This window comes from Larus michahellis, chromosome 16, assembly GCF_964199755.1.
Source record: "Larus michahellis chromosome 16, bLarMic1.1, whole genome shotgun sequence".
Lineage (NCBI taxonomy): Eukaryota > Metazoa > Chordata > Aves > Charadriiformes > Laridae > Larus > Larus michahellis.
The window spans coordinates 2,426,275-2,452,601 of NC_133911.1; the positions used below are offsets into that span (position 1 = coordinate 2,426,275).

The 26,327-nt window shown below is 53.8% G+C and overlaps 2 protein-coding genes across 2 annotated transcripts; both read left to right on the top strand.

Annotated features, from left to right (window-relative positions):
* The first annotated feature begins 76 nt into the window (after positions 1-76).
* LOC141732210 (protein-arginine deiminase type-1-like) lies at positions 77-16,750 on the top strand. The gene is made up of 22 exons (XM_074560790.1): positions 77-258; positions 388-533; positions 3,702-3,812; positions 4,144-4,269; positions 5,006-5,092; positions 5,562-5,628; positions 5,908-6,045; positions 7,929-8,103; positions 8,552-8,621; positions 9,935-9,996; positions 10,736-10,853; positions 10,957-11,082; positions 11,708-11,883; positions 11,968-12,071; positions 12,398-12,521; positions 13,505-13,612; positions 13,697-13,848; positions 14,976-15,120; positions 15,480-15,573; positions 15,669-15,748; positions 16,157-16,282; positions 16,391-16,750. Exons 1-22 carry the CDS (start codon positions 77-79, stop codon positions 16,622-16,624), a joined length of 2,751 nt encoding a protein of 916 aa, XP_074416891.1. The 3' UTR covers positions 16,625-16,750.
* Positions 16,751-18,038: 1,288 nt separating this feature from the next.
* LOC141732097 (protein-arginine deiminase type-3-like) lies at positions 18,039-24,928 on the top strand. Its single transcript, XM_074560453.1, has 16 exons — positions 18,039-18,492; positions 20,214-20,394; positions 20,467-20,539; positions 20,630-20,691; positions 20,796-20,913; positions 21,002-21,127; positions 21,418-21,596; positions 21,698-21,801; positions 21,873-21,984; positions 22,068-22,175; positions 22,412-22,560; positions 22,744-22,888; positions 22,994-23,087; positions 23,397-23,476; positions 24,311-24,439; positions 24,542-24,928. The coding sequence occupies exons 1-16, from the start codon at positions 18,401-18,403 to the stop codon at positions 24,773-24,775; spliced, it is 1,986 nt and encodes a 661-aa protein (XP_074416554.1). The 5' UTR covers positions 18,039-18,400; the 3' UTR covers positions 24,776-24,928.
* The last annotated feature ends 1,399 nt before the right edge of the window (positions 24,929-26,327 follow it).

The following is a 26,327-nucleotide window of genomic DNA, read 5'->3' on the forward strand; positions in this document are numbered from 1 at the left end:
CCGGTCTGAAAGGAGGGGGCGGTTGGATTGGACCCTCTAAAGCCCCAGGAAAATGATCTCAAAGGGGAGGGAAGGGATGGAGAGGGAGGGCAGCTGGCCTGAAGACCAGCTGGCTCCCAGCCCTGTGCAAGGAGCTCCCCCAGCTGTCCCCAACTCTTGTCTGTCCAGCATCTCCCTGACCCCAAACTGGGATGAGCAGCCCAACATGGAGGCGATTTTGCAGTGCTTTGGGTTTCGGCTGGTGTTTGCATCCATGGGGTATCCACTCTGCTCTCTAGGGCAAAGCACTGGCTGCTCTTGGGAGGAAGAAATACAATTTCCCAGCCCTCAGGCTAGAGCAGGACACTCCTTTCTTTTTTTAATTTTTTTTTAACCTTATTTTCAAAGAGAAATTGGGGAGCGAGTTGCCAATGAGGCGAAATCAGAGGCGGTTTTGCACGGTGAACCTGCCGCTTGCCACCCTGTGCCACAGCAGAGCACGTTGGGAGCAATTGCTGCCCACGCAGGCGTTTGCATTATTTATTACCGTCAAGGTAAATATTCATGTTAAAAACCAAACTTCTGCCCCAGATTTTGGAAGCCACAAGCAATTAGTGGAGGAGCGGAAGCGTTCAGGTTGATGTTCCTTATTTGTATCCCTTTTGGGCTTTTATTTTTTTTTAGTGCTTTCTTCCCTCTGTGGCCAGGGCATAGGAAACAAGCTCAAATCCAGTTTTCCATCGGAAGCAGATCTTGTTTTATTTTGCTGTGACCTGAACAAACGCGGCCGAGGGCTTTGCCTTGCTGAACAAACTTCTAGAAAGGAAAAAAAAAAAAAAGAGGCAGTTTTCCTGCTTTTCTGCACATGTAAAAATGAGGTTTGTGGTGAGGAGGGGATTTATTGAAGGCTGTAGATGTTCTCCTCTAAGAATATAAGAAAATGTAAATCACTTTGCTCCTGGAATGTGCCTTTTGTAGAGTATCGTGGTCAGGGTGGCACCGCTGCTGGGCAAAACGTTATGGGGACTTGGGTTTAAATGACCCCTGTTTGAGACACTCTGACCTGGGAGCTGAGCTTTCTGGCAGCTGGAAAATGCTCCTTCTGCTGAGAGAGAAGCATCATGATTTATCTGTTTAAACCACCGGTAGTAAGAAACGCTGGTGAAAGAGGAATGAGAAAGAGAAATTATTTAAAAAGGGGGGGGGGGGGGGACACACAATGAAAAACCCAAAAAACCCCCAACTGCATGTTGCTTGCACAAGTGGGCTCTGTTCTCATGCACCGCATGAGACTTATTTTCCCCTCTTTTTACCCCAATGCAGAGCCAGCAGCTGGCATTGAATGGGCTGGGGTGGCTTTACCTCCTTGCGCTTTCCTGGGACCTGTGGGCTGTGGAAATAGAAGTGTAAATGCACCAGTTCGGAAGAAAATGAGCCAAAAGCAGCTTCTCCTTTACTGCTTTCACTTCCCGATTCCTGCACCCGAGGATTTGGTATTTTGGTTGTCAGTAAGGAAAACATATGCTATTTAAATCCTCCTTTTCTCCAGAAAAAAAACGCCCCAACCCCAGAGCCTTCCCGTCTTACAGGAAGACCCCAAGGTCACTGCATCACTTGTGACTTTTGAAATCAGCAGGAGTATTTCTAGCTGGTTACGGGGTTTGTTTTATACATCTATATATAAATATAAATGTATTTATATCCCCCATGGTCCAGCTGGCGTGATGGTGCTGGCATGGGTAAAAGCCAAGGGGTCTTTCCAAGCTTCTTGGGGGTCTTCCCAAGCCATGCAGGTTCTTTGTAAGCTTTTTGGGGTCTTTGGAAGCCTGGGGGGGGGGGGTGGTGTCTTTGCAGAGCCCCTGCAGCAATGTTTGCAGTGAGGATAATATGAAATCCTTCCTGGGGAGGCTTTGGCAAAGCACCCACCCCTTGCAATGTCTGCATTTGGGGAGGAAGGAGAGGGACAATCACACCCAAGAGGCATCCAAGGCATCCTTCCTGTACCTGCTGCCGGCGCTGGGGACAAGCGTGAGGACCTGTATGTCCCCATCGCACGAGGGGCAGGAAAAGCCTGCGTGAATCCCCGCGCCAGTTACTGAATAAACCTGGTTTTATGCTGCAAGAATGGGATTTTTCAGGGTGCGAAAGTGCTATTGGCGATGCAGGCTCTGCTCTGTGCTATCAGGTGGGAGATCAGACATGGTAAACCATCCCAGGACGGATATATAGATACGGATATACACACGCATGTAGATGTCTGGAGGCTCGTGGTTTCGTGGCTATAGTCAATCTGGTCAGAGGAGTTCTCCGGTGTTTTTTTTAAAAATCAGATCTGCCAGATTAGGAGCTGCTCTGCATAAACTTCCCCGCCGCCGATGGATCTCTGCCTGCCCTAATTTCGAGGACCCGGGAACAGATCCCAGCGCTGGAGCTTGCAAACAACCACGGCGAGCTGATTCCTGAGGGTTTTCACGTCCGTGTCGCCCAGCATCTCCTCCGCGAGGAGGACCGAGCCGGTGAGTGCAAGGGGGTTTTAAGCTCCATGGGTGCTCGGTGAGGGTTTTTGGCGTGGTTTTGCAGCTCCCTTCCTGCCAGGCACGTGCCTTATTGCAAAGAGTAGGAGGGAAATGTCCCCCCTCGCGGCGTCCTTTCAAGCTGACCTTTTGCGTTTAGGAGGTGCAAACAGGTGCCTGTCCCGATCGAGCCACGAGGCGCTGCCCATTCCTGCCCGTTCCTGCCTGCGCTGGCTTTATTTTGGAAGAGGCAGGCAGCTTCGAGGAGGCGAAACCAACCCACTGGTGAGGATGAAGGAGCTTGGGCGAAGCTGAGCCCACCCGTAGCTTTGTTGCTCTCCCAGTGGGGGAGATATTTATAGGGCAGCAAATTTCATGCAAAGCTGGAGGAGAGCATGAGCACCGGGTGCGTGCACGGCTGCAGCCCCAGGGGGTAAAAGCAGTTTTATGGTGTGCTTGGCTCTTGGATTGCCAGGTATGAAGTCGCTCAGCAGGCAGACACCTTTATTTTGGGAAGAAGGAAGGATGGAGGGGGATTTCTGGTGCTTTCTCACCCAGGAGAAGGCAGATGCTAAGCCAGCTCTGACGAGTCCTGACCTCAGGTGTTTTACCAGGATGGGGACCAATCTCTCATGGGTTTTACTGGCTTTCAAAGCATTTTTTACTGGTCCATACTCCTCCTGCTCTTCTTCCCTGGCTTCCAAGCAGGATGGGGAAGGCAGGTCCCCAGGAAGGGACTTGGTGGCCACCTGGGATGCTCCTGCCGTGCTGTTACAGCTACACACCTGAAGAAAATAAACCCCCATGCAAACCGGAGCAGGACTTGATAACTGGTTTGATGCCTTGCCTTATTGCAAGTAATTAGGCTGACATGGCTCTTAAAAGTTCCTGCCTGCAATTACGTATGCAGAGTAATAAATAAGGTGTAATTATTGGCTCAGGGAGATTATCAAACTTTCCTTGACGGAGTGGTGGTGCAGGATGGGCGAGAAGAAATGCCCGAAGAGGGTCTGGGCCATTGGTGGTGTTCCTGGGGGAGCACTGAGGGGGTCAGGTATTGCTCCATCATGGCTAAAAACAGGCTGAAATTGGGAAAAAGATGAAGTGAGCCCCAAAAAACAAGGCTGACCAAGCTCACTCAATCTGATGGAGAGGCAGGATCCCATCCGTCATGTACCAGGGATCTTAATAGCAACTTCTCCGGACAAGGTGTTATTAGGAAGAAACACTCAGCTCTGTATGGGCCAGATGACTTAAAATCATCATTCTCCCTGTGCATGGGCATGTCGGTGCTAATAGAAGGTGGAGGAGGAAGAAGAGGTGAGTGTAGGTACCACCCAACGAAGACGAGGTGTTTTAGGCTTGAGCGAGCATCCGCAGTGATTGTGGTGGCTCAAAATGTGCCGTGACTAAACTCGCCGAAGAAAAAACCCAAATCCAAAATGAAGATGAGGTTTCAGCACTGTGTCTCCATCCTTTCTGGATAGGTGTGATCCCGGGTGGATTTTGAGAAGCGTATGCTCTCAAACCCTCTGCTGAAGCCCTCGTGCTTGCTGGGAGCCCGAAACCACCATCCTCCACCTCCCTCCAGATTACAGACCGTACCAGCCTGACCCCGTGGGGATTAAGGTGTGTTCCCTGTCCGGCACAGGGTTCAAACCAGCCAAGCAGGATGCGATGCTAAAATCACAGCAGGCGGCAAACTCAGCACCGTGCCCAGTCCAAACCAGTGCGACCAGCAGCTGCGAGTGGGAAATCCAACTTGCAGCTCTCTTCGGTAGAGATGCTGCTGTGGCCAGACTCTTCCTGGGAGGATGCAATGAGCTCCTCGCCCCCGCCGCCAGCTCTGCTTCGCCCCAGCTCACAGGGTTTTAACGGGGCGTGAAGCCTTGTGTTCCCCCATGAGGGCTTGAGAACCAACAAAATTCACAAGTCTGTGAACATCAGGAGTTTGGCTCGTGCTGGGTTTTGGGAAATGAGATTTTATCTAAAATCTCAAGCAAGGCGAGGTCCTGGAGAGCCTGGAAGTGCCGCTAGCGTTTCCCACTCGAGCATCCTGGCTGCCCCGGCAGGCTCCCACGATCTTATTAAAGCCGTGCTCGCATACGAGACATGGTGCTGTTGGTTATTTTTCTGCTGCAATTAAAGTCGGAAGGAGCCCTTTAATGTAGACTGGCTGGGAGATGTTTAAAGCAGCTGGTTTGATCTTGCAGGGGAAGGTGCGTGCAGGTCGCTGCTCCTCCGGCTGAGGACACACGGCTCAGTGCACTGGTGGGGACTGGTCCTTCTAGCTCTACTGAGCTTGCTTTGACCTTTTTGGCTTGCAAGGGGTCCTGCCGCTCGTAAAACCGAGTTTTTCCTGGCTCCAGCCCTCTCCTGCCCATTGCATTGCTAACGCGCCATGAGAATGGGGACCACGTTGCCCCATCCCCCTGGCTACGAGGATGAACCTTGTGGCAACGGGGCTACCAGCATGCTCTCTGTCCCTACGCTGCCTTTTTCCTCCATTTTAGCTGCTGCCTCCATCCCCGAGCGTGACAGAGAATTCCTTCCCGGCTTCAGCAAGAATAACCTCACCTGGTTTCCCTCTTCGCAGGCAGGTGAAGCCTCCTGGGATGGCCCGGAGAGAGATGCCTATCTCTGGTAGACGACATCTTCCAGCCACGGGGATGTTTCCCGTGAGACTTTTGCTGCTTGCCCAAAAGCCCCAATTCCCCTGAAATGCGAGGTCCAAGCGAAACACTGAGAACTTTTAATTTCCATTGAAAGCTTGTTTTGTTTTGTTGTTGTTTGTTTGTTTTCCCCTTCCCTGCGTGCCAAATAACCAGTTTTCCCTGCACCCGTTTCTGTCCGTCGCGCTCCTCGGGAATTGTTATGATGGGAAGGACCGACCTGGACAAACATTTCCTTTTGTTAGGCTTTATTCGGGCATTGCCCTAGTGGGGTGGCCGAGGCCGTGAGTCACCTGTGGAGAGGCTAGATGGAAAATTTGGGTTGTTTTAAAGAAAATGCTTTATTTTAATGATACTGTGTATTATAATAACCCTAAACAACCACTTTGCGCAACAGGAGGAGTTGAAATGTTTAATGCATTAAGCTTTGGAGTCCTTATATGGATCTATAAGGGAATAAAAAGGTGAGAATAAGCCCCAAAAGAGCTCGCTGCCGAGCATCCCAGGGCAGGGCTGGGTGTCACCCACCCTGTCCTGCCCCTTTGCCTCGTGTCCCCTCCCCGGAGCTGCCTGGCTCCCCCCAGGGGCTGCCTTATCGCCTCCATCTCCCCGAGTGGGGCGGCAGCTTGCTGGGTGGTGGAGGTGGAGACGGCAGGGTCCCCTGGCTAAACCCCGTCATCGAGGGAAGGAGGAGTTAAAATTCCCCTGCCTTTTAATCCAGTCGTGCTGGTTTACCTACAAAGCCAGGCAGCAGCTTCCTTCACATGCAGCCGCAGTCCCCGGCGCATCATGCCCCAACGACACGTCGTGCAGATGTCCACCAGCCACGCCAGCTACGGCGTCTGCGTGTTGGGTACTGAGGTCTTCCTCGATACGCGCCGGTAAGGCTTGGGATGGGGGGTACCCCCATCGTTTTCCATAGGGCTGATGGGTTTTGGGGGAGCCCAACAGTGTCTTTACTCTTTCTTTGGAGGAGAAATGAGCGCTAGGGGGGAAATCGGAGCTCATTTTGAGCCCACACCATGAGTTCAGCCAAGGATTTGGCGAGCTTGTTCGGTGCACGGGGGACACATCTCGCTGGGGCTGTGTTAAGGGACAACGTCCCATGCGGAGCTGCACCCAAAGGAGGGACGTCATTCTGGCAAATGTGAGGCGTCGAAGCGTAGCCGAGCCATGACGATTTGCAGGCAAAGCCCATGCACACCCCAGCTAAGCGGGATCTATTTCTGTCTGTGAAAACATTAGGCAAGAGCAATTCAAGATGAGTAACTTGGTCGGAGCTAAAATGGGGTAAAGAATAAAATGTGTGGCTCAGGCAGAAAAAATCCACCAGCAGGTTTGCATGGGTGATTTCACAAAAAGAGATTTTTTTTCCAGCATTAAATACGGGGGTTGCTTTATTGGCCAGATACGAGGCTGTATTTACCCTGCTGTTACGTTGTCGTTATTTAATAAATCACGTTTATAATGATAGAGACTACAGGACAAGCCAGTTGGGATCGCATCCGGGGCAATTATTGGGATCGTGTGTTGGAGCCAGGCCAGGACGTGCTGTCGTCCCTCTGAAGGGCTTTGGATTGAGCTTTAGCTGCCCTTAAAAAGTATTCTTTTTCTTCTCAGCCGGATGGGAATATATAAAACCTATTATTTGACTTTTTTTCCCTGGCTTTGGACCGAAAACGAGCTCAGTCCTATTTAAACATGGAGCTCGAGCCCCTAAATGGGCTGATTTGGCTTCTCAGTAGCAAAATCTGACCTTTGGTCCAAAAAAGCAGAGGGTGAATGTTCTTTCAAGTAAAAAAAATGGGATCATTTTGTTCCCCGAGAGCACTGGCCAGGGGGAACTCGGTGATGGATGCGTCAAGGTTTGACTGCGGTTTGGTCCGTTTTGGGGCAGAAAATGGAGCACGGTGGGAATCTGATGGTGACGCTGAGGTGTGAGGGCTGTAAAATCAGGGCAAATAGACCCAAATTCAAGAAGTCCTGGTATACAACAGCATGCAGGTGGATTTATGATGTTGCACGATGTTAAATACACGGAATGACGAATGAGATGACACTTTAATCTCCCCTTACAAGCTGCTGCAGGCACCAGGGATACCATGCCAAGAGCAGCACTGGGAATAAATCTCTTCTGGGATTTATTTTTGGTTTTATTCTCGCTGTTAAAATTTACTGCTCTGTCCCTTTTTGCGTGTGGCTGGGGAGGCTGGCTCCCGATGGCAGACAGGTTGGAGCACTCATGATCCTGGGATGGAGGTGCTGGGCCTGTAATGAGCAGGTAGGCAGCACTTCAAAGGCAAGGGACGTCATGCAGGTGGGGTGCGGGTTCTCCATGCTGGGATTCGGGCTCTACTCCAGTTTGGGCATCTCTCGGGTCAGGGGATGGTCCCATGATAACTATCTCCCCAGATGGCTGACATCAGAAGTTGTCCTGGCTCTTTGTCGGGGTTTTGTTGTGGAATGCTGAAGTTTTGGGGGTTTTCTTGCTGTTGTGGAGGGAGGCTGGATGCCCAAACTTCAGCAATTTGCAATCTAGGCTTGACCACGAACGGACGTGCCAAAGCTCCAGTGGGAGCTCTTCTTGCTCAACACCACCACAGAGATAATACATATAAAATTCAGACGACGTGTTTCGTCACCTGAAGGTGCCCTTTCCACCCAGTTAAGGCTGGATTTTAATTCCAGGTTCAAGTATTTGGCTCCACAGAGGAGAACAGGAGAGACAACTTGGTCTATAACCCCACACTGCTCTGTGTTTCAGATCTACCCCCAAAAGTGCCATGTCATTTGATGTCCATGCCACCTCCGCAGTTACGGTCCACATCGTCCACAACCCCACGACAAAACCCATGATTAACTCCAGATGGCCCCTGGATCCTGATATAGAGATTATAGTGACCATTGATGTCACCAGCAAGACCGTCAATGACAATAAGGTAAGTTGCTTTTTGTGCACTGAAACTGGAAAAAAAAGTTAAACTTTCCATGAAAGAATGGAGGATTGTGGGCAGGCTCAAGCATTTCTAGGTAATACTGACATTGGGCTTGTTTCCGTGGAGGAAACTCAAACTTAAAAAAGAATTGTGAAGTTATCATGTATGAAAAATGAAACTAAGAAGGAGAAGGAGATGAGATGATCACATTTTGTGCCCTAAATGTGAGGCAGCAGTGGTTGCAAAAGCTGGTGTCAGAAACTCCATGCCAGGCAGCAAAAGTAGTCCAGGCAGAAATGGTTCGGCTGAACTATGATTAATGGAGAATGACTTGGATGAACCCTCCATGAGCTTGTTGTATAGCGTTGGTTGGTCAACCCACTGAGTGGAAAGACCTACTCAGCATGACGGGACATGGGACTTGGGTCACGATGTGGTGATGTCTTTGCAGGTTAAGATTTCATACTACGGACGGGAAGGCAATGAGCTCTCGGTGGCTTGGTTGTACCTCACCTGCGTAGGTAGGTATTACAGCAATGCTTGTTCAAAACCCGGCCAACCCTTTCTGATGCCAAGATCTAGTTGGGTTCATGGGATGGGAGTTAAGTGGGGGGCGCGGGCTACCCATCTGTGATGTGCAATGAAGGTTTGGGTGTTGACTGATGCTGACAAGCAAGAGGGAAATAATTAAAATGTTATTATGCTGCCTTATATGGTGCAAAAAAGACACAGGCTGGGCCATGTCCCCACCCAACACATACACCAAGCATCCTTCTCTGCTTGCCAAGACCATTGCGTTGGCAGAAGAGGATCCGAAGGAGACCATCTCACCCAACTTTGGCCGGCGTCCCCCTCCTCGACCTCTGTTGCAGCTAGTGGAGAGGAATAGGTACCAAAGAGCAGTTGTCTGACCTATTTTAGAAGTTTAGGATGAGATGAATCATTCCCTTGAAATGCCTATTTTCCTCTGCTGACTACAAAGGGAGTCTAGACAACCAGTCTGGATGCAGAGCCTTCCACTTGGATGGATTAATTACCCTAAATTTGGAATTTTCTAAAGCGTTCACATGACAGCCAGACCTGTGTCCTAAAGTCATGCATATGCCTTCCAAAAATTGCACCTGAAGAGGCTGATGGTTTCCCACGTCCCATAACTGATGGTCTCCACTGGAGCCATCTGGGGCCACAGCTGTCTGCAGGGCTTCTGCCTTACAAATGCTCTTCTCTTGCTTAGATTTAAGAGCTCCATTTCCAGCTTTTCCACGCCCTCCTCTCTGCGTGAAGGAGGACAATCTCTGCTTCAGTGCCCGTGTTTTTCACAAGCCGAATATCCGATTCGGAGGAGTTTCTGTATTAAGATAGGCTTAATACAGATTTAAGTGGGGTTTAGATGAGGTTGCTTTATTGGGCCAAGAAGAGCTCTGTAAGGGAAAGTCCTTCTCAAACACTGCATTGAGCCTAGTAATTATTCAGATGTCCACTCACCCGTGGTGAAAACATTTTCATGCCTCCACCGTGTTTTGGCTTTGTGAAAAACTCTACAGTCAATATGAAATTGTTGAAAACACAAAATATGCCCTGAAGTGAGTACGTCCCTGCTGGGGGTGCCGAGAAGGGAGAAGGTAGCTGGAGACCGAAGGGGGAAAGGCGTGAAAAAGCCATCGAGTTGGCTTTTCTATTGGCATTCTGTTGGAGACGTTGGGTCTGGAGCAGCTTTGGGGCGTGAAGGTGGGGTTGGGGTTGGCTGACTCATGACTACTGCCAAGGATGAGCCCAAAATGCCACCCAAAGCTCATTCCCCTGCTATTGGCTTCCTTCTCTCTTGATGTTTCAGAGGTATCCCTGGATGTGGACTTGAGCCGTAATGGGAGAGTGAAGAGCAGAGGGAAGGACAAGGTAAGGAGAAGCTTTGCTGGAGTCAAAGTATGGAGGGTCAAAGCAGGGTGCAGCCGTTTACAGTCTCTTCCCTAAAAACTGCCAGGAGGGAGAGGGACTTGGATGGTATAATTGGTGTCTGAATTAGAGAAAATAACATGGCAAAATCTCAATGTACTAATTGAGGTGGAAAAGACTTTATTTTCTTATTCCGTGCCAAAATCTCCTGCCTCTCCAGTCCAGCCCCAAGGATCGTATAGGAGAAAATACTCTGCTTTCTTTTCTTTTCTTTCTTTTTTTTCTTTTTTTTTTTTTTTCTTTTTGGACTTGAAACGTGCCACTAAATGAGTCAGCTGCAAATTTTGCAAACAGCAAGAGATTTACCCCTTTGGCAACAAATCTGCATATGCCCAAGCACTTACACCCGGGTAATTAGCTGTAGCCCAATTGGCAGCGCAAATTGTACATCGAGATGAGATGCATTCCTAGAAACTGTGTAGTGTTGTCCAGATGAGGCCTGGCAGATACTGTCTGGCTTGTTAGAAGATAAGATCTGTTTGAAATAGTCTTTGCTGGCCCTGCTAGAAGCGGAGGGTTAGGAAATTTAGTGGCTTGAAAGCATCGCTGCTGTCTCCCCGCCAGTCTTGACTGCATGTTGTGGGTTGTCCTCTGAGCGTGGTCGTGGGGTTTTCCCCGGTTTGGGAGGAGGCTGGGATGGGGGAAATCTCACTCCCATCCTCTTTGGGTGCTTCTCCTCCAGGCCAAGTGGACGTGGGGTCCCAATGGGCAAGGTGCTGTGCTCCTGGTCAACTGCGACCGGGACAGCCCTGGTACAGGGGGGCCAGACAGCGGTCAGGTGGACATACGGACCACTGCAGGTAGGGTGTCATCTGCAGCGCAAGGGGACCCAAAAGATCTCACCGGGGTGTTTCCCACTTGTAAGACCTCTCTCCCCTCTTTCCATCTTCTTCTGCTCCGTAGACCTTCAGGACATGTCCGTCATGCTGCTGCGGACTCAAGGTCCCAGCGCTATCTTTGCTGAGTACCAGGTGATCCTGCACGTCCCCGAGTCGGATGCAGATAAAGTGCGGGTTTTCCATGCTATCCGTGAGTATTCCTTCCTTCCCAGATATCCATGCATGACCCCGAGGCGAGTGGACCCGGATTTCTTTTTGTTTACCGCGGCTAGAGGCTGGGTACCTCCAATTGCTGGAAACGCTCATTTATCCCCAAAGCTCCTCTGCTATTCTAGAAGATTTGGGTTATATGGGAAAAATCAAAGGGGAAAGGATAAAAAAAGGCTTTTCTCAGGGGGGTTGCTGAAATGTTGATGTTCCCACGGGGTGGATAACCCCTGCGTGGCTCCCGGCACCGTTTCAGTGAGGGCAATGACCCAGCTGCCAAAGCAGCCCATCTTGTTGGGCAGCGCGTTTTGCCTTTGAACACCCTGGCAGCTGGATCTCCAGCAGCTCCCCGCCGAAAATCAGGTCAGGGAACCCAAGCATATCATTAGATGCTTAACTGGAGCCACGCACCTTGAAAGGGTTGGACCTGAGGGTATAGAGTCCTCTTTGTATGAGGAAGATCAAGTGTGCTCCCCAGAGAAGAGGAGGCACACCCGCTCCTCTGCAAACCGCGCTGGCATCAGCCACCTCCTTGCTGGTGCCTCCTTCCAGCCCGGTGGACAGGTTGGTCACTCCGTCTTGGGTTGGGTATTTTGGTGTTTCTCTAGGGAGTGACTCACACCCCCACTACAAACCCGTGTTGGGGCCGGACAAGCTCTCCTACGTGCTGGACCATGTCGGCAGTGGAGAAAACATCTTCTACGTTGAAGGGTTGGCTTTCCCCGACGTGGGCTTCTCTGGGTTGGTTTCCTTCAGCGCCAGCTTGCTGGAGCTTCCTCATAAGGTACATGGGGTTTGCCTCATCCCCTGCAAAGTCCCCTAACAGTGGGGTGTCAACCATCGCTCCCTGGTGTTTCGCCCCTCGCAGAATTTGCCAGGCACCCCAATTTTCACGGATACGGTGGTTTTCCGCATGGCGCCCTGGATAATGACGCCCAACACCCAGCAGCCTATGGAGGTTTTTGTCTGCAGGTAGGAGGGACGTCAACCCATTGCTCTCCTGCCTTGGGTGACTCTCCAAGGAGGAGCTTTTGACCTTTCCTTGCTACGTAGCAGCCATAGGGTGAGCCAGGCTTTATGCATGCTATAATGGAGGCAATATTTGGGTGGGAAGCCTGCTGGCACTGCTGCACTCATTGCAACCCCAAGGAGAAAGGTCGGAGGACCCTCTCCAGGGTCTAACTACATGCAGGACTATTACCCAGTGCAATTAGAAATAAGGAATGTGCTGCAGAGTTGGGGGGGGGGGGCTTCTCATGATCCCCCCTTGCAGCATTTGCTCCTTCCTCTCCCTCCAGCATCCAGCGGGGCCCAGACTCCAACGAAGCCTTTCTGGAAGGGCTGAAGGTCCTGCTGAGGAAAGCCAACTGCAAGTTGACCATCTGCTCGGAGGTGGAAACCCGCAGTGACCGCTGGATCCAGGTCATCAATCGATGCTTGTAATACACAGCTCTCCTGGTCCCTTACAGGCTCCTGGGCATGTAGGGTGTGTCCCTGTTGCTGACACCCCTGGGAGGGACTAGCTGAGTTGCTGGGGCAAGCACCTAGATGCTAAGAGGTGAACCAGGCAACCGTGAACTAAAGCATGGGGAGATGCTGCTGGTGGTGGCAACCAGCGCAGACGTTGTCCAGAGACCCAAGGGGTCATTCCAAGAGGTACCCCGTTGCAAGAGAGACCCCATGGGACATCGCAAGAGGGGCCCCATTACAAGAGAGACCTAACGGAGGCATTGTGAGAGGGGCCCCATTGCGAGAGGGGCCTCATTGGGCTTTACCAGCGGGTCTCCACTGCAAGAGGGACCCTATAGAACATTGCAAGAGGGGTCCCATTGCAAGAGGGACTTTGTGGGGGCATTGCAAGAGGGATCCCATTGCAAGAGGGACCCTGTGGGGCTTTGCAAGGGGCTCCCCACTGCAAGAGGAACCCTACAGAGCAATGCAAGAGGGTCCCCACTGCAAGAGAGACCCTGTGAGACATTTCAAGAGGGACCCTGTTGCAAGAGGGGACCCTGTGGGGCATTGCAAGAGAGTTTCCGTTGCAAGAGGGACCCCACAGTACCTCTACAGGAGGGCACGGGCTGGATGTGCCGTGTGCTCCCTGCAGCGTGCCCAAGCCCTGCTCTCCCTTTCCCGCTTCCCTGCCCGTTGTGGCTCCAAGTTGCTTCCCCGGGGGTGACCTACGCCAGGCGCCACGGTGCTGGATAGGGTGTCACCCCCAGGGAGAGCAAGGCAACCGCTTCCCTTGGGCTTATGGGGAACTGCCAGGCTTTGCCAAGTTTGCCCCATTTCCTGCTCCACCTTCACCGCACACCTTGCCGAGATGGCTATCACCCCGCCACGAGTTTTCCTCCTCCTCCTTCCTCCCCTTTTTCCTCCTCCTTTCTCTCCTCTTCTTCCCACAACAGGACGAGCTGGAGTTTGGCTACGTGGAAGCGCCGCATAAGACCTTCCCTGTTGTCTTCGACTCACCCAGGAACAGAGGCTTGAAGGATTTTGCTTTTAAAAAGATCCTGGTGCGTTGTTGCGTTGCCAACCCCCTTTTCCCTGCCCAAAACCTCCACCCGGGGAGTCCCCATCACCGCTCCCCTCTTCCCCAGGGGCCCGATTTTGGCTACGTGACCCGTGAGCTCCCCGGGAGAGAGGTCACCAGCCTCGACTCCTTTGGCAACCTGGACGTCAGCCCACCGGTGACGGTGCGAGGGAAGGAGTATCCCCTGGGCCGGATCCTCATCGGCAGCTCCCTGCCTTGGTGAGACGCGGTGGGGCTCAAGCCCTACTTCCGGGATGCAGGGAAGCACCAAAAATCCTTGCATGAGAAAAGGTTGCACCCTTCAGAGCGGAAATCTGGGGGCCACTTCTCATCAAAATGGGAATTTGGGGCCAATTCCCATCAAATCCTGGATTCAACGTGCGTCATTATTCCTTCATCCCTTACAAAATCCTGCCACCGCTCTGATTTTTAACTTCTCCCAAACTGTTGGTGCTTTTGCTCTGATCCTACAGTGCTGTAAGCATCCCGCCTTGTTTTTATTTTCCCTCTATTAAAAGGAAAAACAGGGGAATCCAGGAAAGAGTAGAATCCTGAATAACTGGAAATTGTTTTGCTCTGGGCAGGCAGTGCTAGGCAGCCCCGTGGGAACAACAGCGCCCTGCAAAATCCTCCACAAAGGAGGTTATTTTCCTGGAAAAATAACAATGGGGACCAATCCAGATGGGGTTTGATCCGGGATAACAAATGGGATGCTCCCACCCCAGCCCCGCTGCAAGCCAGGGAGCTTGCTTTGGTTACAGCGGCGGGTAAATGGCATTTTCCCAGCCTCGCTGGGACCGTAATTATCCCTTATTACAAGAAGTTTAATTAATGTTTTCCCAGCCTGCTGCCGTCTGTCTAAGAAAACTTCACCCCTGTGTAAAGCGCTGCGTAAGGAGGGATTTAAGATTCACAGGGACGGGGGAAAATAAATCCAAAGGTGCCTGAACAGAACAGGGGATGTAATGCCGGATGCCTATAGATACATACAGCCTATATATATATATATATATTAAAAAAAAAATATGTATTTTAATATATAATACAGGTATATATTATATATAATATAGATATAGTAATATATAATATTTTGTATGTATATTACTATACTATATATTAATATATACTGTAAATATATTCATATATAACATATTTGTATATATTAATATATAATCTAGACATATATTGCTCAGACTATTTCCAGCCTCTTCCCGGTGTTTCCCATTAAAACGGGATGTGCAGATGCTGCTTCTCCCCTTGGTGTGACGTTTGGGGGAAGGATGGGGGTAAATTTTGGGGAGGGGTGTGATGGCCGCCCGCTTTCTTCTCCTCCGTCTGCTCCCTAGGGCCTCTGGCCGGAGGATGTCCAAGGCGGTCAGGGATTTTCTTTACGCCCAGAAAGTGCAGGCTCCGGTGGAGATTTACTCGGAATGGCTGACTGTGGGCCACGTGGATGAATTCCTCACCTTCGTCCCCACCTTTGATAGGAAGGTACCGGTTCCTGGAGTTGTTCCTGCTCCTGCACGAGGCTTCTTCTGCAAATGCCAAAAAGAAAAAAAAAAAAAAAAGAAGCCTTTTTTGTAATTGTTGTAATTGCTTGTCCTCCCCACGGTGGCTGGGTGATGCACCTGCGTTTGGGGTGGCTTCCTGGAAAACGGCGAGTCCCTGGGTGGCATCCTGTGCACCCTGTGATGATCGTGGCATCCCGTACAACCTGTGATGGTGGCATCCCGTACAACCTGCAACACCTGGGGCTGGGTTTGGAGTCAGCGTGGTGTCTCTCGGCAGGAGGGTGGGAATAAAATATTCCACCAGCAGCAAAGCCTGAAGCCCTTGGCTCTCTCCCGCAGGGTTTCCGGCTCCTCTTGGCCAGCCCCAATGCCTGCTACAAGCTCTTCAAGGAGAAGCAGAAGCAGGGCCACGGTGAAGCCACGCAGCTCGTTGGTAAGGGAGCAGGCGAGGGCATCCCTGCGGCCTGGTGGGGACCACTGGCATCTGTTACTGGTGTCCCTTACCGGTCTGCTCTGGTCCCCACACAGGGCTGAAGAGCACTGAGAGGAGAAGCATCGATGAGATCCTGGCGGATGAGTCGCTGAGGAACGACAACAGGCACGTGCAGGTGGGTCTTTGCACCCATGGATTTGGGTGGGTTTGCTCACATCGCTGCCGGGTGATTTCGGGGTGCAGGGAGTGTTTTTAGAGATCCTGGGAAAGAGCAAGAAACTGTGGTACAAGTCGCACTGTGCAGCGTGAAAGCAGACGGGCAAGAAGACCAACCGTGAAGGAGCCAGGCACCCTTGGGTGCTGGGTCACCCCAGCCCATTGTCCCACTGGGAGGTGACTGCAGAAGTGTCAAAACCAAAGGAAAGAGGTTGCTCAGGTTGGGGATGGGTTCGGGACGTTGCTCAGAGGGATCGGATGGGTGAGGATCTGGGCAGGGTGCAATAGGGCACACAGGGGTCCATGCATGGGATTTGGGGTGCTGGGATGGCCTGGGGTGTCAATTCCATGTCCTCCCTCTCTGCAGCGCTGCATCGACTGGAACCGCGACCTCCTGAAGCAGGAGCTGGGTTTGAGCGAACAGGACATCATCGACATCCCCCAGCTCTTCATCATGCATGGCTCCCGTGCAGATGCCCTCTTCCCAGACATGGTAAGACCCTCCGGCACCTTCTCCCCTCCAACCCCTCTTTTTCCATCCACACTTGATGCAAACACACATTTTGAGTGGAAAACACTGATTTTTTGGTCCGGCTGGCAGGTGAACATGCTGGTGCTGGGCAGGCACCTGGGCATCCCCAAGCCCTTTGGACCACTGGTGGGTGGGCAGTGCTGCCTGGAGGAGCGGGTGCGGGCGCTGCTGGAGCCCCTGGGCCTCACCTGCACCTTCATCGATGACTACTTCTCCTACCACGTCCTCTCTGGCGATGTCCACTGTGGCACCAACGTCCGGCGTAAGCCCTTCACCTTCAAATGGTGGCACATGGTGCCCTGAAGAACCCGGGGTCGGGCTTGGGTCCTGCAACTGGAGGATGAAGGTGCCTTTGGTGCATCAGGAGATGCATCAAAATAAAGGGTTTTGCCAATAAAGCTGCATTAACACTGAGGGCGCAGCTCTTCCCCATCTCCTGTCCTTTCTTCCTCGGCTCTTGGGTTGAAAATGTCATTTGAAACGTGTTTGTTTTGTTTTGTTGTGTTTTTTTTTTTTTTTTTTTTTTTTTAAGCACATGGGCTTGTTACGGGAATTGTGGTTTTATGGGATGGGGACAACCACGGTGGGTGGAGGATAGACACGGACCGTCTTTGGGAGCATGGCGCATGCGTGTCAGCAGGCAAGGAGGCTGCTTGGAGGGCTTCAGGCCCCGTCCCCCTGCTAAAGAGTCTTATAGTCCCTTATCCCAGGTTTGTAGCTAATAATCCCCCCTAAAAATTCCCAATTTATCGGCCAAAAAACCACCTCCCTTTGGGGTGACCAGCTCTTCACCCCAGCACGGTGTGGAGGCAGAGTCCCATCCTCATGCAAATCATTTTACACCTTCCCCAACGAGAAAATTTCCTTTTCCCTTTGCAGCCGCCCCGGCCGCCCTTTCTTTCCTTCTTTTCATGGCAAACGGAGCGTGGCATTTCCCCATCCGACCTGGCACCCCTGCCCGTCCCCGCTGCCAGCGCTGCCCTCACCCAGCAGGAACAGAAACTGCTCCCCTGCCCCGGGCATCGCATAGCCCTGTGCAACCCCGGAAGCTATTATGTGGCTAAAACCACTTTTTTTTTTTTTTTTTTCCCAGAAATTTGCTTTTCTAGCCATACTTTTTGAGGTGTAAAAGCGTAGCTGTGCCTCCGGTACAAACCGCTGCGACGCCGTGTTTGCAAACGGTGCCGGAGAATCAAGCGGGGATGCTCTCCGAAAGGATCATGCATCCCTCTTGACACCCCACTTTTTGGTAAAAAAAAAAAAATTAAAAAAAAAAAAAAAAAGAGGAGGATTCCTAACCCCAGGAACCCCCTTTCCCTGCGCTTACGGCTCTGCTGAGTTTCCCCCACCCCGAGGAGCGATATTAAATTCCAGCGGCGCATGACCCCGCAGGGAGTTGGTGGGGGGACAGCTGCATCGGCAAAGGGCTCTCCCACGCCGAGAGGAGGATTTAATTAAAAGAAAGACGATTAAAGCCGTGGCGGGGTCTGCTGTCCCCACCACAGGTGACGGACCCACCCCTCGACCCTGTGCAGCACCCAGGGGATGGGGCAAGCACCCAGTTAGCAAAAAGAAGAAAACCCTCCCAAAATAAGAAAACCCTCCCAAAATGCGAATGAAAGCCAATTTTTCTAGCTAGTCAATAAAACCCTTTAAGAGGAGAAACAAAACCCCGCCGAGCCCGGCGCTGGCACGTCCCCAGCTCGGCTCCAGTGTCACGCTGAATATTTTATGGCGTGGGTTTAAGGTTGGAGGGGGGGCTGGTCCCATCAGCATGTCTTTGTGCTAAGAGGGGAGGAAGAAAAAAAAAAACCTGAAAAAAACCAAAAAATCCCACCCCCGAGCTTCTTAAAAAGAAAAATAAAAACTCCGGTGGGTGTCTTGGGGTGCTTTTTCCCCCCCCCGCTGCGGCTGATTCATGCTCCATGGCCGGGCAGCGAGCACACCCAGCCTGCAGGCTGGGCGCCTGGAGGTGGGATTAAGCCGGGCTTTGGTTAATCCCCTCCCAGCAGCCGGGCTTTATAAATCCCCTTGTGCCACCCGTCGCAGCACCCAAGGGTGCCCCAGGGGCCCGCCGGCATGGCCCAGCAGCGCCGCGTCCAGCTTTCCACCCAACGTCCCACCAGCACCGTCTGCGTGCTGGGCACTGAGCTCTCCCTGGATGTCCGCGGGTAAGTGGCGAAACAAAAAAAATCTGCTTTTTTAAATTATTATTAGGTTTTTTTGCTTTTAGCCCCTTAATCAAGCCGATTAAAAATAGCTCGAGGTGGGGTGGGGGCAACGCTGCTGTGCTGGGGGTGGTTTTCCCAGGGGATGCGGATCCCCGGGAGGAAGAGGATGCTCCGAATCGTGATGTAGCAGCCGGACGGTGACCCCTCCAAGGGGGATTTTGCAATTTTCGGGTGCAAAAACCCCCTTCCTGGGAGCTTTAAGTGATACCGTGGGCTGAATTTCACATCCCGGCTGGGGGGGCTGCTGCGTCCTCCTGCAGAATGGAAATATTTCCTTGTTTTGGCAGAACGCGGGGAGTGAAACCGCCGGGGTGTCACCTCCCGGCACGGGGTGTTTCAGCTGCTCCGCTGGCCCCTGCCCAAGTTCAAGTGCTTTTCAGCAGCAGGTTTTGCTTTTTGCTTCCTTAAACCCCAGCTCAAGCAGCCGCTCAGGGATTTATATTTCCCTTAATGCCTCCAAACCTGCTGCACCGTCGCCGCCGGCAGCATCCCGCTGGCCGCAGGGTGGGTTTTTCCTCTCCCCCCCCCGGGGACGGATCCGGGTTTTCCTCCTCGGGGGTGAGGATTTGTGCTCCTTGGCCCGTTGCCTGTGGCTTCTTGCACCGAGACAGAGCCATGTGAGCTGCAGCCTGCCCCGCCGTCCCAGCTTCGCTTCCCTCTTAAGGGGATGCAACCGGTCGGGGCTCCCCGCCACGGGGTGAAATCCGAAGATTCGGGCAGCCCCGTGCCAAAATACATCCCCCCCCAAACAGCTCTGGGGTTTTGCTGCGATGGAATATTGGAGGGTTTGTTGCCATCGTGTCTTTGCAGGATGCGTTGCAATTGCGTTTCGCAGGACTCGGTGCCTGTCGCGGGGTTCGTTGTGATGGAATATTACAAAAATCGGGGCCCGTGGCGGGGCTGATTTGCAATTAATACAATAATTGCGGGGTTTGTTGCAATATCATATTGCGGGACTTGCTGCGTTTTGCATCCTTCGACGCGCTTGAATATCGCAAGCTTTTGCGCGTATCGCCGGGTTCGTTGCAATTAACGTCGCGGGATTTAGCGCCGGTGCCTTTCCGCAGGATTTGTTGCCTCGGGCAGGATTTGTTGTAATCACCTTGTGCGGGATTTGTTGCAATTGCCTTTCGCGGGATTTGTCACAATCGCGTTTTGCGGGATTGGTTGCGTGTGGAAGGACGGCTTGCAACTGAATTTTGCGGGGTTCCGTCGCACGTCGCGGGATTTGCTGCGGTTGCCTTCTGCAGGATTCGTGGTGTGTCGCAGGATTTCCTGCGATTGCGTCTCGCGGGGTTTCCTGGGTACCGAAGAACTCGTTGCGACTGCAGTTGGCGGGAGTCGTTGCGTTTCGCTGGACTTGCTGCGGCTGCGAATTGCGGCTTTTGTTGCGTATTGAAGTTGCAACTTTATGGAGTTGCCTTTCGCAGGATTTGTCGTGTATCGCAGGATTTACTGCAACGGCGCGTGGTGGGATTCATTCCAATTGCATTTCGCAGGATTCGTCGCCTTTTGCACCACTTGTCGCAAGGGTTCCTTGCACGTCGCAAGATTTCATGCGCGCGGCAGGGTTGGCATCCCCTGCGGATGGCCGCACATTATTTTATTCCAGCATTACCCCACCCTGGGGCTCTCACCGGGTGTTTTCTCCCCCCCCCCAGATCTGCACCCAAAGATGCCGTCGCCTTCCACGTGCAGGGGACGCCGGGCGTGAAACTCTACGTGGTCCATGAGACCCAGAGCGTCAAGTTGCCCTCCAGCGTGTGCCGCTGGCCCCTGGCAGCCGGCACCGAGGTGCTGCTGGCCATGGACGCCCTCAGCAAGGACGTGGGCGATGAAAAGGTGGGTGCCGGGGGCCACCGGCAGGATATGGCCCTTCTTTGCACCCTGGCGAGCACCCGCTCCTTCTTGCAGGTCAGGATTTCGTATTTTGGGGAGGCCGGCGGGGTGCCCGTGGCCAGAGCCATGCTGTACCTCACCTGCGTGGGTAAGTAGCGGGGGGACACCCCCAAATCATGGTGGGGATGTGTGCCTTCCCCCCCCCACCCCCCCCCACCCAGCATCCCTCTCCCTGCAGAGGTCTCGCTGGACGCCGACACCAGCCGCAGCGGGGCTGTGAGCAGGACGCTGCTTGATAAGGTATAAAGAAGGGGAGTGGGAGCCCCCCCGGGACCACCATGGGATGAGGGGGTGAGGGTGATGGCTGACACCCCCAGCCCTGCTTTTTTTCCCCCCCGCTCCAGGCGACGTGGACGTGGGGTCCCGACGGACACGGGGCCATCCTGCTGGTGAACTGCGACCGCGACGACCCCAAAGCCAAGATGCTGGATAACTGCGACACCGCCGTCCGCTCCTACGCCGGTACTGGCACATCCCGTACAAGGAACCCCCATTTTCCTAGAGTTTTCTCCCCAATTTTCCTTTGTAACACTCCCTTTCCCCTCCCTAGATCTGAAGGACATGTCGCAGATGGTGCTGCGGACCCGAGGACCTCGCACCATCTTCACCGGCCACCGCCTCGTCCTCCACGTGGACTTTGGCAACGCTGACAAAGTCGGGGTTTTCTACGGCGGCAGTGAGTGTTTTGGCGGGGGGGGGTCAGGGGACGGACAGACACCCCCAAATTTTCGGGGCGCAAGCCAAATGCTTGCAGCAGAGCGAGTGTCTCTTCTGCAGCACCCAACCTACACCCCATGGCGGGGATTTTATCTCATGCACCGGGTGATTTTGCTCCCCCTGTCCATGGGATTGAAATATGTCTTTTTTTGCAAGGTTTTAGGGGAAAAAAAAAAAAAAAATGGAGCTGAAACGGGGCAGAAAAGGGGTCGGTTGTTTAAGGGGGTCGCACGGTGCTTGCACCCGCAGACAGCGTCGCGCTGGAGGAGTACAAGCACGTGCTGGGGGGCTCGAAGCTCGCCTACGCCGTCAAACCCAGCCGGCACCAGGAGGAGAGCATCTTCTACGTGGAGGGGCTCGCCTTCCCCGACGTCGGCTTCTCGGGACTGGTGGCATTCCATGTCACCCTGCTGGAGAGCCCTGAGAAGGTACCGGCCATGGTGGGGTCTGGGGTGGTGCAGGCAGGGGGACCCTTAATGGGGGGCAGCAGAGCCCAAATTCTGTCCCATCTCCATTCCCTCATCCTCAGGGTTTTCTGGAGACGCCGATTTTCACCGACACGGTGGTTTTCCGTGTGGCTCCCTGGATCATGACCCCCAACACGGCAGCACCGCTGGAGGTCTTCGTCTGCAGGTGGGTGCCGGGGAGGCGGCCGCATCCTGCCCGGTGCTGGATCAGCCCCCACATCCCATTTTTCTTCCCAGCGTGGACGATAACGAGGATTTCGTGGCGGCCGTGGGCGCCGTGGCCGAGAAAGCCAAGTGCCCGCTCACTGTCTGCCCGCTGCCGGAGAACCGCCAGGACCGCTGGATCCAGGTGGGTGCAGGATGATGCCCAGCCCCGTCCTCCCTGCAGCGGCTCCAGGGGGGCTCCCCCCATCTTCTCCATCCCTTCTCCAGGACGAGGTCGAATTCGGCTACGTGCAAGCCCCCCACAAGACCTTCCCCGTCGTCTTTGACTCCCCCCGCGACCGGGGGCTGAAGGATTTCCCCGTCAAGAGCATCCTGGTACCTGACTCCTTCCTCCTCCCTTCCCCAGCAAGGCATAAAGCTTTGCAAACACATAAAAAAATAGAATAAATCAAGGGTTTTTCCTTGCATTTTTGAAGAGCCAGCATCAAAGAGGATTTGAGAGTGCTGCATTTTGTGTGCTTACAGCTTATTTTTTAACCATTTAACCATTATTGCTTTTTTTTTTTTTTTTTTTTTTTAACAATTGTCACCTTTTTTTCCGCCCTACCCAGGGCCCTGATTTTGGCTACGTGGCCCGGCAAGCGCCGGAGGGTGCTTCCAGCCTTGATTCCTTCGGTAATTTGGAGGTGAGCCCCCCCGTGACGGTGCGGGGCAAGGAGTACCCCTTGGGCCGCATCCTGATCGGCAGCAGCTTCCCCAGGTGAGATGCAGGATGGGAGGCACCAAAGCATCTGGGGGTGGGGGAAAAAAAAACCCCAAACAAACACAAAAAGGGGATTTTTTATGCACAATTTGAGGTTGGGTGCAAGCAGAGCATCACCTCGGGCACCCTAAAATGGCAACTCCCCCCTTGTGGCCCCCCCCACCCCCTTCCCCTCCCCAGATTCGGTGGCCGGCGGATGGCGAAAGCCGTCAAGGATTTTCTCATCGCCCAACAAGTGCAAGCGCCGGTGGAGCTGTTTTCCGACTGGCTCCACGTCGGCCACGTAGACGAGTTCCTCAGCTTCGTCCCTGCGCCCGATAGGAAGGTAAACAGCCCTGGGTGGGGGGGTGGGGGGCGGAAAAAGTGGGGTGCAACCTTTATACCACCCCCCAACCCCAAAAAAAAAAATCATCCCTTTCTCCCTCTCCAGGGTTTTCGGCTGCTCCTGGCCAGCCCCAGCGCCTGCTACCAGCTCCTCAAGGAGAAGCAAGAGGAGGGGTTTGGCGAGGCGGCGATGTTCGAGGGTAAGGGGAGGATGAAAAACGGGGCTCGATGGGTTGTTTTTTCCTTTTTTTCCTGCAAAATGCAATGGGGCGGGTGAACGCACGGCCCCCCTGAAACCCAGCTAATGGCTGGAAAGTGCTGCCGGCAGCAAGGATTGGGGGGCAGAAATAAGCTGTATTAATTAAAAAGCTGCATGGATTTGATTTCCCGGGGTTGGGATGGAGCTCGCTGCTGGTGACCCCCGACTGGGGGAGCTCCTGGCTCAGACCCGACAGTCTTCTCCCAAACGTGTTGAGGGAAGAATTCCTGCCCGGTTATTTGTGCTGCAGGACTGGAGAAGGTGCCCAAGCCGACGATAAACGAGATTCTGGCTAATGAAAGCCTCCGGAAATTCAATAATTATGTCCAGGTGAGGAAGGGGAGCAGGGGGCCCCTTCCCAGCCCACCCTGTCCATCTGTCTGCCCATCCCTTTGTCCCTCTGTCCGTCCATCCATCCCTTCATCCACCCACCCATCCCTCCCTCCATCTGTCCACCTATTCCTCTGTCCATCCCTTTGTCTGTCCATCTACCCATCCCTCTGTCTACCCATCCTTCTGCCCATTCTTCCATCCACCCATCCTTCCATCTATCCCTCTGTCCTTCCAACCACCCATCCACCCATTCCTCCCTCTGTGCGTCCACACATCCCTCCACCCATCCCTCCCTCCATCTGTCCACCTATTCCTCTGTCCATCCCTTTGTCCATCCATCCACCCATCCATCGTTCTGTCCATTCTTCCAACCACCCATCCACCCATTCCTCCCTCTGTCTATCCATCCCTCCCTCCCTCCCTCCATCCACCTATTCCTCTATCCATCCCTCCCTCTGTCCACCTATTCCTCTGTCCGTTCCGTTGTCCCTCTGTCCATCCACTCACCCCTCCATCCCTCTCTCTGTCCCTCTGTCCATCCTTCCTTCCATCCCTGTCCATCCACTCATCCCTCTGCCCATCCCTCTGCCCGTCCACCCATCTCTCCCTCCCTCTATCCCTCTCTATCCATCTTTCCATTCATTCCTCCCTCCCTCCCTCCCTCCATCCGTTCCTCCCTCCCTCCATCCCTCTATCCCTCCCTCCATCCCTCTATCCCTCCCTCCATCCATTCCTCCCTCCCTCCATCCCTCTATCCCTCCCTCCATCCATTCCTCCCTCCCTCCCTCTCTCCCCCATCACCACCGCTGACACCCCCCTCCCTCCCCCCAGAGCTGCATCAGCTGGAACAGGGACATCCTCAAGCGGGCGCTGGGGCTGGCGGAGCCGGACATCCTCGACATCCCCCAGCTCTTCCGAGGCGACGTGACCATGGGCGCCGAAGCCTTCTTCCCCGACATGGTAACACCCCCATCATCCTCCTCTCCTCCTTTCGCCCCGACCTCCCCGGGCGGGGAATTTGGGCTGGGATTTGGTCCTCTCACCGGCATCCCCGTGCCGCAGGTGAACATGCTGGTGCTGGGCAGGCACCTGGGCATCCCCAAGCCCTTTGGACCACTGGTGGGTGGGCAGTGCTGCCTGGAGGAGCGGGTGCGGGCGCTGCTGGAGCCCCTGGGCCTTACCTGCACCTTCATCGACGACTACTTCTCCTACCACGTCCTCTCCGGGGAGGTCCACTGTGGCACCAACGTCCGGCGTAAGCCCTTCGCCTTCAAATGGTGGCACATGGTGCCCTGAAGTGGCCTCAGCACCCACGTTCCCCCTCCCCCATAATCCCTCTCCCCATCCCTGCAAGTGCCTTCAGCGGCGGCGGCCCTCGCCTGCGTTTGAAATAAAAAAGGGGCTGCAGCTTTCTCCTGGCCTCCCTTTCGCTGGGGCGCAAGGTTTGAAGCTTGGTTTTGAAGCGGAAAGGTGGGTTTTTGCACTCTCCGGGTGACCCCGCGTGGTGGCACGGGACACGGGCGTCCCCCTCTCCCCGCGCTGCGATTCAAATGGAAACGGGTAAAGGCCCGGGGGGGGTTTGTGCGTGACAAAATATTTTTTTTGTGGGGGTGACGCAGTCCCGGCTGCGGCGATGCACGTGAAAAACGCACGTGTGCGTCCCCCAGAACACAGCGGGGCAAAGCCACGTGGGCAGGCACGGGTACGCGGGCACAAAAACAGGGGTGGGCAACGCGTCAAAACCCAGGCGGGCAGAAAAATGCAGGCGTTTGTGCACACGTGCCTGCGCAGAAAGGCACGTGCACGGGCAAAAAGACACCTGCACGTGCGCACAAACCCCGCGCGCGCGCGCGGAAGCACAGGCATGCGAAAAAACACACGTGCAGGCAAACCCACCGCACGTGCGTGCAGAACGGCAGCCGCGCGCGCCGCCAAAAACCAGGCGCATGCGCAAAGAGCATCCCCGCGCACACACAGGACTCCACACGCACGCACAAACCCATGCATACGTGCACAGGTGTGCACACAAAGCACGTATTTGCACGCACAAAAAGCCACGCGCGTGCACGAGACCAGGCGTGCACGCGGAAAAATGCGCACGCGTGCACAGAAATCCACATGGACGCACAAATCCGTGGATGCACGCACAGAAATGCACGAAACCCCACATGCACGCACAAACCCATGCACCCATGTGCGGAAAAACACCCACGCAGGCACCCGTGCATGCACAAAACCGTGCCTGCATGCCCCAAATCCCACACGTGTGCCCGAAGAGCATGCGTATGCACCCCCCAAAATCCATACAAACGCACAAATCCACGCGTGTACGCACAGAAATGCACACGCGTTCACCAAAGGCACATAGGTGCATGCAGAAAAATCTGCGTGCGTGCCCCAAACCACGCACACGTGCGCCCGAATGCCCGTGCGTGCCCCAAAATCCACGTGCGTGCCCGAAGAGCACGCGTATGCACCCCCCAAAATCCACACAAACGCACAAATCCACGCGTGTACGCAGAGAAATGCACACGCGTACACCAAAGGCACACAGGTGGATGCAGAAAAATCCACGCGCGTGCCCAAAACCACGCACACGTGTGCCCGAATGCCTGTGCGTGCCCCAAAATCCACATGCGTGCCCAAAGAGCACGCGTATGCATGCACAGAAATCCACGTAAACGCACAAATCCACGCGTGTACGCAGAGAAATGCACACGCGCGCACCAAAGGCACACAGGTGGATGCAGAAAAATCTGCGTGCGTGCCCAAAACCACGCACACACGTGCCTGTGCGTGCCCCAAAATCCACGTGCGTGCCCAAAGAGCACGCGTATGCACGCACAAA

What these genes read in the sequence shown, in the direction of transcription:
- LOC141732210 (XM_074560790.1), top strand. Translation starts at nt 77, where the DNA reads ATGGAGAGGGAGGGCAGCTGGCCTGAAGACCAGCTGGCTCCCAGCCCT. An exon ending in AGGTGGAGGAGGAAGAAGAG is followed by an intron (nt 3,813 to 4,143) that starts GTGAGTGTAGGT and finishes TGTCCGGCACAG; the next exon opens with GGTTCAAACCAGCCAAGCAG. An exon ending in GTTTCCCTCTTCGCAGGCAG is followed by an intron (nt 5,093 to 5,561) that starts GTGAAGCCTCCT and finishes TTTGCGCAACAG; the next exon opens with GAGGAGTTGAAATGTTTAAT.
- LOC141732097 (XM_074560453.1), top strand. Translation starts at nt 18,401, where the DNA reads ATGGCCCAGCAGCGCCGCGTCCAGCTTTCCACCCAACGTCCCACCAGC. An exon ending in AGGACGTGGGCGATGAAAAG is followed by an intron (nt 20,395 to 20,466) that starts GTGGGTGCCGGG and finishes TCCTTCTTGCAG; the next exon opens with GTCAGGATTTCGTATTTTGG. An exon ending in TCCCCGTCAAGAGCATCCTG is followed by an intron (nt 22,176 to 22,411) that starts GTACCTGACTCC and finishes CGCCCTACCCAG; the next exon opens with GGCCCTGATTTTGGCTACGT.